The 17,344-nt window shown below is 41.1% G+C and overlaps 1 protein-coding gene across 2 annotated transcripts in view; it reads right to left on the reverse strand.

Annotated features, from left to right (window-relative positions):
• Positions 1 to 17,344, reverse strand: part of PTPN21 (protein tyrosine phosphatase non-receptor type 21) — an 88,152-nt gene that overhangs the window by 26,791 nt on the left and 44,017 nt on the right. For both annotated transcript variants that reach the window (XM_007987521.3, XM_007987522.3), the window contains exons 4-10: positions 15,522 to 15,619; positions 12,660 to 12,727; positions 11,754 to 11,824; positions 8,600 to 8,687; positions 8,100 to 8,188; positions 4,745 to 4,832; positions 3,957 to 4,036 (exon numbers count right to left, since the gene is read on the reverse strand). In XM_007987521.3, the coding sequence (XP_007985712.2) occupies positions 3,957 to 4,036; positions 4,745 to 4,832; positions 8,100 to 8,188; positions 8,600 to 8,687; positions 11,754 to 11,824; positions 12,660 to 12,727; positions 15,522 to 15,619 (582 nt within the window). The remainder of the gene's footprint in view (positions 1 to 3,956; positions 4,037 to 4,744; positions 4,833 to 8,099; positions 8,189 to 8,599; positions 8,688 to 11,753; positions 11,825 to 12,659; positions 12,728 to 15,521; positions 15,620 to 17,344) is intronic.

The raw sequence follows: 17,344 nt of genomic DNA on the forward strand, positions 1-17,344 counted from the left end.
TCCCATATTTACAAAGAAAGCAGGTTCCTCCTCCCTGTCAGTGCTTACGAAAATCCCATCACCAGAACAGCGGTGGGGACTCGGATGCAAACATGGTGCAGGGGAAGGCAGAGAAGAGACAGGGACTGGGCCATACGTGCAAACCACTGGGCAGCTCCCTGTCCGGGCGGGCATCTCTGCATGTTATCTTTACACTGTTGCTCCTGCCCAGAGTTTCTCTCACACCCTGCAAGACAGAAGGCACTTCCATAGCCTTTCTCCTTCCTTCTTGGTGCTAAGGGGCAAAATGCCCTTGTTAGACTTTCCCTCCACCCCATGCCTCATTTACAATCTGTAATAAAAGGAAGAGACAAAGGAGCAAAAGGGCTCTTCTCCCCTGTGACTCCCATCACTGCCACATTCCAGCTCCCATCGTTCACTAAGCCCTTACACACAGGGCACCTTGCCAGATAGGGGACACGAAGATGAGGAAGAGGAGACCCTGCCCTCATAGAGCTCCATCAAACAAGAGACAGATCAAATCCACATGAAAAGAGCAGGCAGGAACTACTCTAAGAGGCTAGCACAGCGGCTAAGAGCGCAGGCTGGAGTCTTGCTGCTCCACTTACTAGTTGTGTGGCAGGGCAAGACATTTCACTTCTCTAAGTCTCCATACCTTCATCAATAATGGGATAGTAATAATTGTGCCCAACAGGGTTACTGTAAGGATTAAAGAAAATAAAAGCTCTCAGTATAATGCTTGACATAGAGCAAGCATTTACTAAATTATTGTTACGAATTATTCAGATCATTGTTACAAAAGACATAGAAAAAAACAGAACTTTCAGAGTGGTATTGAGGACTAAACAAACTGTATGCTTGGTGGTGTCTACAGGGGCTGTATTTTAAACTCAGTCTTGAAGAATGACTAAGAGTCTGTGAGAGAAGGGAAGGAAGGACATTTTACCAAAGGCCTGGGCTGGGAGCATTCACATGATAAGGAAAGACTTCTTCCTGGGGTCAGACTCCAAGGCCACTGGGCTTGGGCAGCTAAGTCCAGAGAAGCACCTGAGGAGTCTACCCTTAATTCTGTACCCAGGACGGGGCGGGTGAGAGGCACATACTCAGATTTGTTCCTGACATGTAACTTCAACAGCAGTGCTACATATTTTGCTTATCTATCCAGAAGACTGACTGCATACAGGTGAGATAGGGCATGGGGGGGCCAAGTGGGAGGCAGCTCCAGGAGGCGCCTCCAGAAATGGTGCAAGAACAAGAGGACAGCTTAAAGAAAGGTTGTGGGAATTGAACGAAACATTTCAGGTCTCAGCTTAGATGTCACTTGGCTGGGTAGCCTTTCCTATCTTGGCAGTTCTGGGTGAGGTACCGTTTTCCTAAGGGATCTTACAGCACCAGCACCAAGACATCTCGAATCAGAGCTCTTAACACTTGTATCTACAGATTAGCTGAACAAATTAATTAGGGCCAATAGTGAGCCAGGCCCTTGCTTGGCACGGGGAGTATAGCACTGAAGGCAGGGAAGAATGTCTGTCCTCATGCACTGCTGTAGAGCTTACCTGCTGGCAGGGGATATAGGCAAACAAGCAAACAAACAAATATAGAAATTCACATGGTGCTAAGTGCTATAAAGAACAAAACAAAGTTAGAGGGCAAAGAGACAGATCGTAGTGGAAGGGGAGTACCATAGGACAATCAGGGACAGCCTCTGAAGAGGGTCATATCTGATCAGACAGCAAATAGCAGGCTGCAATGAGGGAGCAAGGCAGGTGGAGACCTGGGAAAACAGCAAGGACAGTGTCCCATAGGGTGAGGCACATCTGTAGCCTAGCCAGGATACCACTGTGGCTGGAACAGAGCAAGCAAGGAGGAGGATAAAAAACACAAGGTTGGAACCAGGCAAGCACCACACTGTGTATGGTTTCGTACTTTTATTAGAAGTAAAATGGGGCCAGGCATGGTGGCTCACCTGTCTAGCACTTTGGGAGGCCGGGGCAGGAGGATCCCTCAAGTCCAGAAGTTTGAGACCAGTCTGGACAACATAAGGAGATCCCGCCTCTATAAAAAATACCGAAAAATTAACCAGGTATGGTGGTACACAACCATCTACTCAGGAGGCTGAGGTGGGAGGATCACCTGAGCCCAGGAAGGTTGAGAGGCTGCTGTGAGCCATGATCATGTCACTGTGCTCAGCCTGGGTGACAGAGCTGTCTCAAACACAAACTAAAAAAATTACTTAAAAAAAGAAGTGGAATGCCAAAGGACGGTTAAGAAGAGTGACAGGATCTGGGCTGGGTGCTGTGGTTCATGCCTGTAATCCCGGCACTTTGGGAGGCCAAGGTGGGTAGATCACGAGGTCAGGAGATTGAGACCATCCTGGCCAACATGGTGAAACCCCATCTCTACTAAAAATACAAAAAATTAGCTGGGTGTGGTGGCGTGCACCTGTAGTCCCAGCTACTCAGGAGGCTGAGGCAGGAGAATCACTTGAACCCGGGAGGCGGAGGTTGCAGTCAGCCAAGATCATGCCATTGCACTCCAGCCTGGGCAACAGAGCAAGACTCTATCTCCAAAAACAAAAACAAAAACAAAAAACAGTGACAGGATCTGATTCAGGTTAAACTGAGATCATTCTGGTTGACATATGGAAAATAAGCTATAGGCAGCGAAGGCACAGAAACAGGAAAGTCAGAAGGCTACCATAATATTCTGATGAGAAGCAGTGGCAGCTAGCACCAAGCTGCTAGCACGAGTGGTAAAAATGGTCAGGTTTCATACCACATCCAATTCATCAGCAAGTTCTGCCAGCTGTACCTTCAGAATACACAGGCAGTAGTATATATTCACCACAACTTTCAGAGTGGTATTGAGGACTAAGCAAACTAAACGCTTGCGGTAGGATGCAGGAGTCAAGAGCTCAGGGAGGGCCGGGCACGGCGGCTCACATCTGTAATCCCAGCACTTTGGGAGGCCGAGGCAGGCAGATCACCTGAGGTCGGGAGTTCAAGACCAGCCTGGCCAACATGGAGAAACCCTGTCTCTACTGAAAATACAAAATTAGCGGTGTGTGGTGGCACATGCCTGTAATCCCAGCTACTCGGGAGGCTGAGGCAGGAGAATCGCTTGAACCGGGAGCTCAGTGGGAGGACAGGCCAGGAGAAGCCCCCTAGAGGAGCGGATTTGGAGAAAAGGCCTCAGGACCAAACCAGCGAACATGACTGAGAAGAACAGTCTAGAAAGAGGAAGCCTAGCAGCGGGTGGTGTCCTGGCAGCCAAAGAAGAGCAGGATTCAGGAAGGATGGAATGAGCTGTCGGAGGATCAGTACTGCAGAGGGGTCAAGTGAAAGAACTCGTAAAATGATCACTGGACGAAAGTCACCTGACCACAACAAGCAGTGTCAGTAATGTGGAAGCTTAGGGGAAACAGGATGGAACGAAGGAAATAAACAAGCATACACAGCTCTCTTGAGGAAACCTGCTATTAAGGAAAGCACAGATACGGTGCAGAGGCTGGAGGGGAATAGAGATGAAGGACAATATTTTACATGTGCAATATCACCGTGTGCTTTATTGATCCGGCAGACAGTGAAAAACCCATGTAGGCTAAGAAAAATGCACACCAGGAAGGAGGGGCACAAATTCTTCAGGTGGCTGGAAAAGCTGAATAATCTTTAATGATTCAAAATGCTGATCAGAGGATTGATTTAAACAAATAAAGGATATTATTCCCTTTTTACCTTTCAAGAATTAGAACAGTTCTCGTAACTAGTTGAAATAAATCTTAGAGGCATACAATGTAGTTATTAGAAGTTGGTCCAAAGCTAAAATGAGGAAAATAGCTACAGGATCAAAAAAAGATATCAATTGATAAAATGTCTTTCTTGATGATACAGTATACCCAAGATTACAATTTCTAAATTCATTATTTTTGATAATTTCCACGAGCAGGACATACTTACAGGTTACACTGGTTTAGTCTGTAAAACTTGTGTCGCGCAACACAGAGTCTCCAAATGTATTTTGCAGTTTCCATGTCTTCCTAGCAAACAAAATAGGCATAAAGCAGTATGAAAGCACACACACAACTTGATACGTTTAATGCACAGTTTGTCTAAATACATAATGGGTGACATCATATGACAAAGTCACTTTCAGGACACTATAAGCCTTTCATTTTCCAACACTGCGCCCATGGTATGAATATCACAAGTGGGATTTAACTTATGAAGACAAAACAATCTGTTCTAACAGTGTGATTCTCATATTAGACAGCTTCAAAATGACATGGGAATCTAAAAACTATAAAAATGTCAACTTTTATTCTTGCCAAATATACTCAGACATTTTTAAACAAAAATATGACTCAGTAACTCAATATTGCCTTTGTCAAGAGAGCAAAAGCAAATAACTATTAAATAACATTTCTTCAGAGCTATTCATTTATCCATGAAATTTAAGATATCAGTGCTTACTTTCTCCCCCACTTAACCCCTGAGGTTTAATTTAAAGGTTATCATGATCAGACAGTAGTTATCCAAAGACTCATTTATTCAGCATTTACTGAGCAGCCATTTTTTGCCAACTGCCATTTTGTAAAATGCTATATGATAAAACTGCATGTTTTCTACAATTACAAAATATTATAATTTTAATGCTGCCCTGCCTCCAAATACATACAAGCATGCAGAAGTAGAACTTGTTAACTTTTAGGAAAAACATTCCATGCAGACCCCTAATGTTTACTCACAGTTTGAAATTGGATGGTCTCCTCTTTATTTGCCAGTTCTAATGCAAAAAAGGACTTGTTGTGGGACATGTTGGCAATGTCATGCCACCTAAAGAACAGCAAATAGAGAATGGCAATGTGAGTGCCTGTGGGCGAAACAAGGAGATAGAATATACAAGTATTCCCTAAGCCTGACGTATAAGTTAGTATTTGGTGACATTTTTGAGAAAAACAAAAAACAAAAAACACGAGACCAGCCTGGCCAACATGGTGAAACCCTGTCTCTACTAAGAATATAAAAAAGTTAGCTGGGTGTGGTGGTGGGCACCTGCAATCCCGGCTACTTGGGAGGCTGAGGCAGAAGAATTGCTTGAACCCAGGAGGCGGAGGTTGCAGTGAGTTGAGACAGCACCATTGCACTCCAGCCTAGGCAACAGAAACGAAACTCCGTCTTAAAAAAAAAAAAATTACAAAAACTAGGCCAGGCAAGGTGGCAAGCACCTGTAATCCCAGCTACTCAGGAGGCTGAGGCAGAAGAATCGTCTGAACCCAGGAGGCAGAGGTTGCAGTGAGCCAAGATCGCGCCATTGCATGCCAGCCTGGGCAACAGAGCGAGACTCCGTCTCAAAAAAAAAAAAAAAAAAAAAAAAAACCAGTGGTTTTAATCAGCTAGCATGAATGTTCTAATTGAAGTGACAGCAGCTAGTTGTAAAAAGTAAACTCATGTATACTAAATGAGGGAAAAGAGAATTTAAAAGATGTAAAATGTATCATTCTCATGTGTCAGATGTGCTTGATGGAAGATCCCCTGTCTTAGCTGATTGCCAATGCCTCATTTACTCATTCAACAAAATAAAAGACACCTATTATAACAATGCCAGAAACTGCAGTCGGTCCTAGGAACACTAAGATTAGTGAAGTACAGTGCTTCCCTCAAAAGAGCACAGGTGGAGGGGAAAGGTGGGAGAAAGAACACAGAAGCCAACAAGAACCTTTAAGTGCTGCAGGTATTAAAATAAGGCACAAAAGTTGGGCAGGTGTGCTCTGAAAAGCTTCAGGGTGAAGATAAATTTGAAATGCCAGGAACTCAAAGAGTGAACTATTCTGGAAGTGATCACTACGATTCAAAATCTCATACTTTCTAATTTTATCACATTAGCTTTTATATGTTAATATTTGATTTTATTACATAATCACAGAATGTCATAAAAAGAAAAAATTATGGAAGAAAAAATTTTATCCTTCTCCATTAGATTTATTTTAAATGTATTAAAATAAAATCAACTTAGTAGTGATTCACTGTTTGTTAAATCTAAAGATTATTAGCATCACATTAAGGCAACTGTGAAAATTCCCATCCAGTGATAAAGGAAGCCAGGCAGATGCCTCAAGTTTCCATGTGACACTTTGGGCACCATCAGAGCCCTGCCCTTCAGGTGAAGCCACGGATCTATTTTCCTCTCCTCTCCCTGACCCGCAACTCAGCATGTTGGGAAGGGTTAATATAAGTGGCTTGGGGACAAGAGGGCAACTGCCAAAGGGGAGCCACCCAGGCCAGGGCAATGCATTCTAGAAGTGGGGTTCTGCTCCCCAAGTGATGGGTACTCTCTGAGGTCGTAATCACCATGGAGAATTCATGGCTCAAGAGGCAGTAAAGCAAAGGAAGTGAGAGAGGAGACGTCAGTTTAGAGAAAAAGCTCTTCAAAGGCAAAACTAGTTCTCAAGAAGAAATGGTAGCAGTGGTTTAGAAAGCTTGAGTAATGTGTGTGTTGCGATGCTGGCAGTGAGTAGGGGGTGGAGAGAATAAAAGCTGTTTAATACAGTAATTAAGAGCCCACACATAAAGTGGAGGACCCAAGTTATAGTCCTAGTTATGCCAGTTAATAACTGAGGGACCACGGACAAATCACAACTTTTCTAAGCCTCAATTATCACATGTGCAAAGAGGTGGTGATACCTACTGCTGAGAGTGTTATGAAGATTACAATAAAAAAATTCACATAAAATGCTCAGCATAGTTTATCTGACTCATGATAAGCACTCAACAAATGGTAGACATGAAGGAACCAAAAAACAAAAGTGATAGAATGTTTTCCTGCCTTATAAAAACAATATAAGCTTTTGGTTGGACACCATGGCTCACGCCTGTAATCCCATCACCTTTGGAGGCCAAAGAGGGAGAATCGCTTGAGACCAGGAGTTAGAAACCAGCCTGGGCAACACAGCAAGACCTCATCTCTATAAAATAAAATAAATAATAAATATAAATTTAAAAACAATATAAACTTTTAATTTTCACTACTCTGTACCCAATTTACCCAACTGGGTAAATAGAATCTCAGAGTAAAACTGCAAGTATTTCTATGAAATGAACTTTGGATTTTCCAGATTACAGATTTTAAGGAATTAAAGGCAGGGATTATACAATATGGAACAACTTACTATCTTTAAGATACAAATTAGAACACAGAATACTATAAAGGAAATTAAAATCACCTGTAGTTTCATTGTTCGGAGTCAGTTACTATTAGTACATTGCTATATATCCTTTCCATCTTTCTTCACATTCCAAGATTTCCACACATGAATAGTATCTTTTTTTATATCAGCAAAAAACCCAACATTATAAAAAATTATTGAAATTTGGTATTTCAAATGGTATGGTAGATACTGGTATTTTAGGAATTTTGGTACAAAACTAGAGTCAAAACAAAGATCTATATTTTTCATAAGAAAAAGCCCTACAGGCCAGGCACAGTGGACTCACCCCTGGAATCCCAGCACTCTGGGAGGCAGGCAGATAGCCTGAGCCCAAGAATTTGAGACTAGCCTGGGCAACATGGCGAAACTGTCTCTACAAAAAATACAAAAATTAGCCAGGCATGGTGGCATTAGCCTGTAGTCCTAGCTACTCAGGAAGCTGGGATGGGAGGATCACTTCAGCCTGGGAGGTCAAGGCTGCAGTGAGTGGTGACTATACCACTGTACTCTAGCCTGGGCAACAGAGTGAGACCTTGTCTCACAGTAAATAAATTAACCAATAAATTGCCCTGGAAACCACAGCTCAAATTAAAAATTCATATCAAAACAAAGAATGGCCTCCATATGGCACAAAAAGGGTCACACATTTTTAAGCATTTTATAGTAGGCCATCATTATAGGCATTATATTCTGGAAATTTCGTTTTGAAGAAAGTGGCTTACTGAAAAGGACTGTTGCATTCCAATGGTATTTTTTTTTCTAGGAAGGGAATTATTTCCATTTTTTAATGAGACCTTGGTATAGACTTGTGAACAATTTAACTGCTGTAAGTACTAAAAAAATATATCACCAACAGGAGTCACAGAAAACATACAAAAAGAGGTAAGAAAAATACCTAAATACCACAGGATGCCTTCCATTCTTGTGTTTCACAAAGATACCTTCAAGACACGCTCCAATGGATATGTCACTTCCTTGGCTATCCTAAAAGGAGAAAGCAAAAGAAGAAACACCCAGGAAGCAGATGCCGAGGAACTGCTGCTACAGAGTTCCCTGGACTGGCTTCCCAGATGCAGAAAGTTCAGAAGACCTACAGAGGAACTATGCAGGAAGACGAAAGTCTGAATGAGATCTATGATCTTACAGATATGTATAAAAATTGAAAAAGTTTGGCCCTCCTTAGGAACTCTATTTCAAGACCATTTCAGAGTATGAACCGCAAAATGGGAATGCGTTTTACCACAAAATTTTGGTCACCAGGACCTCGGCTTTTAAGTTTCCAGAGTTTTGCATGTCCTCAGCCTTTGCACATAAGGACATCTTTGGATTTCCCCACGATTTTCTCAAATCTGTGAGCCTAACTTTAAAGAACCCCAGCCACCGAGCCACACTTACCTTAGCAGGGTAGCTCTCTTCTCCATAGCCATCCATTCTCTCTACCTCCTGCATGTACAGCATTTCAGCATCAGGAGCTGCGAGCCCTCTGCAACCCAAAAGAAGCAAGATTGTTCACAAAGCAAGCTTAAAATGGTTTAAAATAAAGCTTTTCTTAAAACCTATGTATCAATTTAGCATAGGACATTACAAACATTTCAAGTTTCTAAGCATCTATAATTGGTTATATCAATCTGTTGATATTTACTGAAAACCAGTATGTGTAAAGCACCGTACTGAATGCTGAGGGTATCACATGAGATCCTGCTCTCTATGCTTAAGGCAGATGACTGGGAAGGTAGGGGATAAAAAAACTTCCTAAAAAAATCTTCAGGTGAAATCTTGAACTTTTCTTAAATCACCAAGTAATTGCTTATTATCCCAAATATCAGGGCTGGGCACGGTGACTCATGCCTGTAACCCCAGCAACTTGGGAAGCCAAGGAGAAAGGACCACCTGAGGCCAGCAGTTTGAGACCAGCCTGGGAAACATAGTGAGACCTTGTCAATACAAAAAAAAAAAAAAAAGTTTAAATTAGCCCGGCATGGTGGTGCACATCTATAGTCCCAGCTGCTTGGAAGGTTGAGGTGGGAAGACTGCTTGAACCCAGGAGTTCAAGGATGCAGTGAGCTATGATTGCTCCACTGCACGCCAGTCTGGGCAACAAAAAAAAAACACAAAAAAACAAAAACAAAAACAACAAAATATCAGGCATTACTGAGAATTATGTGCTAAATGTCGAATGCAGGGAATAAGGGTATGAGAAGGAGACATGAAAACCCCTTTTTGCTCAGGTGAGTGGAGTGCAGCACTACTAGGATGGGTAGGAAGGCAGTGTGGGTACAGGAGGAGTGCCCAAGTGCATGCAGACTTGCATCTCCAGCCTCATCTTCCGATGCTCCCCTCTGTGCTCAAGGCACCCACACTGCAGCCATCCCAAACTCTGCATCTCTTCAGATAGAGTATGTTCCCTAGCCCCTCTGGGCTTTTGCACATGAGAACCCCTCTTCTTGGTATGCCTGTGACTCACTTGTGGATCTGGCCAATCCCTAATATCCTTCAAAACTCTGTCTATGTATCATTTCCTCTGGGTCACCTTCTGGGATTCCCCAATGCCCCAATTCTGTGCAGTCCCAATACATTCCACCCATACCCCTCTACTGCACTCATTATCTTCTTATATGTGTTATCATTACTATAGTGGGTTGTCCTGCCAGCCCTCATATTGCAGGGCTGGGAATGCACGCTTAGAAGACAAGAAATTATTCTATTTATCTTTGTGCCATAGCATCCAGCACTCTTACTCTGCCTAATACAAAGAACACTAAGCTATCTTTTAAGGAAATGCACAAATGAATAAATGGAAGTGACAAAGGCAGGGCAATGTGTGCCTGAGGGATCAATTAAGCTAGAAAAGAAATGGTTCATGTGGACAGCAGAAGGTAAAGCTGGGAAGGCAGGATTTAACCAATTTATGGGAGGCCTTTAATCCCAGAGTAATGAACTCAGGCTAGCAGGAAGCGTGAAAATACCCACAAGCACGTGGAAGGAGAAGGAGAGGGGTAAGAGGAAAGTGATATGCTAGGGAGATTAATCTTTTGTGAGCCACTGTGTGGATTTGAGTGGAGAGAGACTAGAGGCAAAAGGTTATTTTATTTGGAAGGTGATAAGCAATAGGTTCTAACGAAACTGACCTGATTTCAATTCCCACCTTTACCACATGTAGAGGTAACTAAATCTTTTTTTTTTTTTTTTTTTTTTTTTTTTTGCTCTGTCACCAGGCTGGAGTGCAGTGGCACGATCTCAGCTCACTGCAATCTCTGCCTCCCGGGTTCAAGCAAATCCCCTGCCTCAGCCTTCTGAGTAGCTGAGACTACCGGTGTATGCCACAACATCTGGCTAATTTTTTGTATTTTAGTGGAGACAGGGTTTCATCATGTTTGCCAGGATGGTCTCGATCTCCTGACTTCGTGATCTCCCCGCCTCAGCCTCCCAAAGTGCTGGGATTATAGGCATGAGCCACCGCTCCCGGCCAGAGATAACTAAATCTTTTTGAGTTTGGTTTCCCCATCTGTAAGATGGAGATAATAATGTTTATCTTAATGAGTAGTTATAAGAATTTAATGATAGAGTACAGATAGTCCTCAACTTATGATGGTTCAACTGAATGACTTTTCAACTTTACAATGGTACAAAGGTGATACAAATTCAGTAGGAACTGTACTTCGAGGACCCGTACAACTATTCTGTTTTTCACTTTCAGTACTGTATTCAACAAATTATATGAGATATTCAACATTATAAAATATATTACAGGCTTTGTGTTAGATGATTTTGCCCAACCGTATGCTGATGTAAGTGTTCTGAGAACAGGTAGGGTAGGCTAGGCTAAGCTATGATGTTCAGCAGGATTGGTCTATTAAATACATCTTGACTTACAGTATTTTCAACTTACTATGGGTTTATCAGGACTTAACGCCATCCTAAGTCAAGGAACATCTGTATGTGGAACTGTGTGGTAGTTGGTTTAGAATGAAACCTAGAATTCTCTAGAAGAGTATTTTTTCTTACAGGCAACACAGAGATTCACCATGAAAGAATGTCAATATGTACAAGTATACAAAGGTATGCAGAAGCATAGTTCAGAGTACTAAGCACCATAGTTCTTAGCGTAGTTCCCCAGATGACAGACACAGCTTCCATAGGTATACAGAGGGAAGTAACCCTGGACTTGCTAAGCTGTATCATAAAAGAAAACAAATCATCCTAATTTTACATTAACCTATACAGGATGAGGTTATCAAATAAACCTTTACTATACACAATAAAAAATGGGCACCCTTCAATGACTGGCTGCTTTCAACTTCCTCAGTGTCCTCACTGGTAAAAAAGGACAACAAATGAATAATATGGGTAAGTGCTTACTTAGAACAGCACATGGTACATAGTGAGTACTATGTAAATGTTGGCTACTTGTAATAGCAGCGGCAGTAATGTTCCAAATTTAGTTGGGCAAATACATATTAATCATGTAAATTAAATATTTAATTGAATATTTCAAATTCAAGCAGACATTGGTTCCATGCTATTTCCATGTCTTATTTCTTAGAGTTACCTGTATTTCTGATGTAGTAAGGCCACTTTTTGGGTTGCTTCTTCCAATACTTTTTCATCTTGTAACCATCCCTGAAGAAAACACACAGTGGTAAGTATGTGAAAATTCACCCAAATTTCTTAGAAGGAATCATGGCCATTGACTGTTAATGACTCTCGTCACTATCTGGCAAAATTATGACTACTGTTAATATATGGGAGCTTTGCTTACATAGGTAATCACCTTTCTAAGGAATTAAGTGGCTTCTTCACAGGAGCCAAAAAACAAAAAACAAACAAAAAAAAACTTGCCCCACCTTCTCAATTCACCCCTGGGAAAGTTTCAGCTGAGTTATTTCAAGTTGGTGACAGTAGTCAGCCAGTCCTGAGCCCAGCAAGATAAAAACATCTTGTGTGTTCTCTGGCTGGCTGTATAGACACTCAGAAGAGCATGCCACACCTTCCTTAGTAGTTGCAATGCAGTTTCTATGTCCCTTCCATCAGTAATGACTTTATAAAAGTAGAAGGCAGTGTCTTTGTCATCTACTTTTTAAATTGCTGATGAGAAGTGACATTCATTCCTCAATATAATTTTGTAAGGTTTCAAACCTTCAGTTAAAAGCAAAACCTGCGCCTTCCTGAGAAGCTGAAAATGAATCCTTCTTTTTAAACTCACATTCAAATAGAAAACAAATATCTCCAGGCACAGTGCAGTCACTACAGACCCTTCAGTTTCTGTGGGTTCACAAGGACCAAGATGACTACAACGGAGAAAGCAGTCACACTTGAGATGTTTATAAGAGGGAATTTTTTTTTATAATCCTATTCCTGACAGTAAGTCTATCATACGGATTTCATTTCAGGGATTATTAAGGGTATAGGAATGAACTGTTTGTGTTAAAAAGCCCAGTGTCAAAAGAAGTCTTACCACAGGAAACAAGGCAAATTTCTGAAGAAAGTCCTGGGATTCATACTGATCAAAGTCACCAAAATCAGCTATATAGAATGACAAAAACTCACGTTAATTATATTTAAATTTCATTGCAAAATATGCACAACAAAATTCAACATGCAGTATATATAGATGGTATGCTAATATTTCAGAAGTCAAATTTTTTATAACTATAAAAAGTATATTTTAAAAGTATCTTTTTAAAAATGTTAATTAGGTAGACATGAGTCTTGGCTTGGCAAAATGCCTATGAATTAAATAAAAAAACAAGTTGCAAGCTATATGTAATATGATCTCATTTTTATAGTTAAAATGCAAACAAAACCTACCCTGTAATCATATATGCTTGCTTATGTACAGAAAAATGTCAAGGAGAAACCAAATTGTCAACAGTAGTGATGAAATGGACTTAGACCACTTGAATATATTACAGCAAGATATATTTGTTTTGAAATTTTTATTTTTTTAAAAAAATTGACAATTCAGCAAAATGTTTATGAAAAAGTAATTCTTAAAGCCAAAAAGGATACTTAAGAAAATCCAAAGTACCTTGAAAAGGAATGTGGCTCTATGTGCATCAGGCATTTGTTTAAAAATGATGCATGTCTCCATGCCTGCTAATAGCTGAAGGAGTTTTATTAATAATTATTCTGATTAAATTTCACTCCCAAGGCGAAATGCCAGTAATTGTTTGAAATAATGCACTGTCAGAAACCTTCCCGGCCGGGCCGGGCGCGGTGGCTCAAGCCTGTAATCCCAGCACTTTGGGAGGCCGAGACGGGCGGATCACAAGGTCAGAAGATCGAGACCATCCTGGCTAACACGGTGAAACCCCCGTCTCTACTAAAAAATACAAAAAACTAGCCGGGCGAGGTGGCGGGCGCCTGTAGTCCCAGCTACTCGGGAGGCTGAGGCAGGAGAATGGCGGGAACCCGGGAGGCGGAGCTTGCAGTGAGCTGAGATCCGGCCACAGCACTCCAGCCTGAGCCACAGAGCGAGACTCCGTCTCAAAAAAAAAAAAAAAAAGAAACCTTCCCGGCCAGGCACAGTGGCTCATACCTATAATCCCAGCACTTCAGTAAGCCAAGGAGGAAGGATAGCTTGAGCCCAAGAGATAGCAAGACCCTATCTCTACAGAAAAGTTTAAAAATTAGCCATGTATGGTAGCGCACACCTGTAGTCACAGCTACTTGGGAGGCTCAGGTGGGAGGTTCACTTGAGCCCAGTAGGTTCTGGCTGCAGTGCGCCACGATCACATCACTGCACTCAAGCCTGAGCAACAGAGTAAGACTGTCTCCAGAAAAAAGAAAATACACACATACATGTAAATACATGTATATTAGACATGTAAAAATAAAAAAAATAAACAATTCAAAAATGCTGGTGAAATGCAGAATCTTTATTTATATATGTACATTTTAAAGATAAGGTCTTGCTATGTTGCCCAGGCTGGTCTCGAACTCCTGGACTCAAGCAATCTTCCCACGTTGGCCTCCCAAAGTGCTGGGATTAGAGGCATGAGACACCACACCCAGCCATCTTTATCTATTATGATTGATGATATTATTGCATAATCCAGGACAACCATTTAAGAAACCAAACAAGTGGGAGTGCGGTGAGGGATAAAAGACTATACATGGGGTACAGGGTACACTGTTCAGGTGATGGGTACACCCAAATTTCAGAAATCACCACTAAAGAATTAATTCATGTAACCATGGCCAGGCACAGTGGCTCACACCTGTAATCCCAGCACTTTGGAAGGCTGAGGCAGGTGGATCACCTGAGGTCAGGAGTTTGAGACCAGCCTGGCCAACATGTTGAAACCCTATCTCTACTAAAAATACAAAAATTAGTTGGGTGTGTGGGGTGGCAGGTGTCTGCAATCCCATGTACTCAGGAAGCTGCGGCAGGAGAATTGCTTGAACCCAGGAGGCGGAGGTTGCAGTGAGCCGAGATCGTGCCACTGCACTCCAGCCTGGTCCATAGAGCGAGACTCCATCTCAAAAAAAAAAGTAACTAAATAAATAAGAACTTATTCATGTAACCAAACACCACCTGTTCCCCAAAAACCTATTGAAATAAGTAAATAAGAAGAAACCACACAAATGAAGTGTACTTAAACTATAAGTGAATATAACCTCATCAAACTCACTGACTGGCATATCTTTCTTCTTAAAATATGACCTATTAGCAGATAAAGTCTTTGAACTAGATGAATACATAGCATAGTATTAATAAATGTGTATGTATATAGTCATATGTCACTTAATGATGGGAATACGTTGAGAAAGGCATCATTAGGAGATGTGCAAACATCAGAGTATACTTACACAAACCTAGGTGGTGTAGCCTACTACACACCTAGGCTATACTGTATAGACTATTGCTCATAGAAGCCTATACCGCATGTTACTGTACTGAATACTGCAGGCAATTGTAACACAATGATATTTGTGTATCTAAACACAGAAAAGGTACACTAAAAATATAGTGTTATAATTTTATGGGACGACTGTCCTATATGAGGTCTTTTGTTGACCGAAACGTCATTTGGCATGTGATTGAATATATGTGTGTGTATACTTCTATTTATTGTACTGTTTGCTCTGTTGACATATAACATGATTAACTTCCAGAAGTCTCATATTTCATTGAGGTATTCCAAGTTCATTTTTTCCCAAAAGGAAGCCCCTTAGATAACAGAATATTTCGCTAATATATAAATACTACTAAAGATGTATATAGACAGTCAGTTAACTTAAAAATCCCTTGCTATTTTGTTGCAACACATTTTAATCTGATAGAACTATTTCATTATGAATTGATCTTATTTACCTTGAACAGCTAAGCCTGCTAGCTGAATTGCTTGTTCTAAGGTACAAGGAATACTTCCTTCCAAGATATCTTTCTTCAGTTGCAGATAATACTGATACCTATTAAAAAAAATGTCAGTTTTATAAGGTCAATGTCAATATTATCTCATTGAGACACAATGCATTTAACCATAATTTGGTAGAGAAGCATAAACCAGCAAAACAAAACCTTAATCCTACTTTTTTTTTTTCCAGATAGGGTCTCCCTCTGTTGCCCAGGCTCAAGTGCAGTGGCATGATCACTGCTCACTGTAGCCTCGACCTCCCTAAGCTTAGGTGATCCTCACACCTCAGCTTCCTGAGTAGCTGGGACTACAGGTGCACACCATTATGCCTGGCAAATTTTTCTATTTTTTGTAGAGATGGAGTTTCACCATGTTGTCCAGGCTAGTCTCAAACTCCTGGGCTCAAGTAATCCTAGTGCTTGGATTCAAAATGCTGGGACTACAGACATGAACCACCATGCAGAGCCCCTAGATGGTTTCAAACAAGGATGACAAAGTCCTCAACCATATGACACTTACACATACACTTTAATCAATCTAATGAGTTACTTATCCTAGATTATAGTTATTTCAAAACTAAAACGATCCTATAAGACAATTAGTCATCTGCTCCATGCCCTGTAAAACAGTCCCTACAATTTCTTTTTAGTTGGAGAAATGAAAAGCCAGTGGCCAATCTTTACTTTAAAAACTGACTAGTAACTTGGTAATATAAGACTTTGCTTACCTTGTTTGGTGGAAGTTCCCTAGCACTGGAAAGTAAAGCCAGAGAAAAATGGATTCTGAAATTTCAGACCAGGCTGATATTAAAATATTTCTGATAAAATCCCTCAAAACAGCTGTTAAGATGCTTTCTTAATATCTGGTAATGCGGGTTTACTTCTGTTTACCACCCTGTTTGTACTTTCAATATATACGGCATCAGTTACCAGAACAAGGTTTAGAGTCAAGCAGACTTGAACTCTCCAAATTAGTATTCTGCATGAACTTGGGCAAGTCATAATCTGTGAATTCAAATTCTATCACCAGTAAAATGAGGGTATCATCACCCCTTCACAGGACTGAACATATTCCAATAATAATATATGTAAACGACTAAGCGCATAGCCAGCAAACAGCAGCTGTATCAATCACGTACTTGAAGCCACTCACTTCTCCATTTTGATAAAACTCTAGGGTGAAGATTTACTACTTCCTTTTATTTATTTGCTCAACAGGTAATTACTGGGGTCTACTATATGTTAAGCATTATTCTAGATGCTGGGGATACAGTGCTAAATGGAGATCACAGACACTCTGCCAGAGCAGTCTATGGAGCCATCTGGAATCCAAAATGTCCTCCATATTTGGTGCCTGTGAAGTGCAACCCAGTTACAGTTCATGTTTGAATTCCTCTGAGAGCCCACCCTTTAATCATTTCATATGAGTCTTTATCATCTTATTTCAGCCACAGACATGTAAACCTCTGTTCTTTATTACCGAAGAACCTGACCAAAACACCATCCATTCAAATAAGAATTTGGATCCACCTTTTCCCCTTCCACCTGCTAACAGCCAAACGCATGCATGGATTTCCCTCCATTAGCTAATGGGATGCTGGCAGTTGTGGGATCCATCAGACAGAAAAACTTGAGATTTTCTATAAAGCAGCTCTTTTCAAAAGCTTATCTGAGGAAGACTGTGTTCAGGGAAGTCTGTCTATTGAACATGCTGTTCACAGATTCCATTCTAAATATTCTCGGCCTTTTCCTTAAATCAAAAACACTAGAAAGGGCCAGGT

Source organism: Chlorocebus sabaeus, chromosome 24, assembly GCF_047675955.1.
Source record: "Chlorocebus sabaeus isolate Y175 chromosome 24, mChlSab1.0.hap1, whole genome shotgun sequence".
In the NCBI taxonomy this organism is placed as follows: domain Eukaryota; kingdom Metazoa; phylum Chordata; class Mammalia; order Primates; family Cercopithecidae; genus Chlorocebus; species Chlorocebus sabaeus.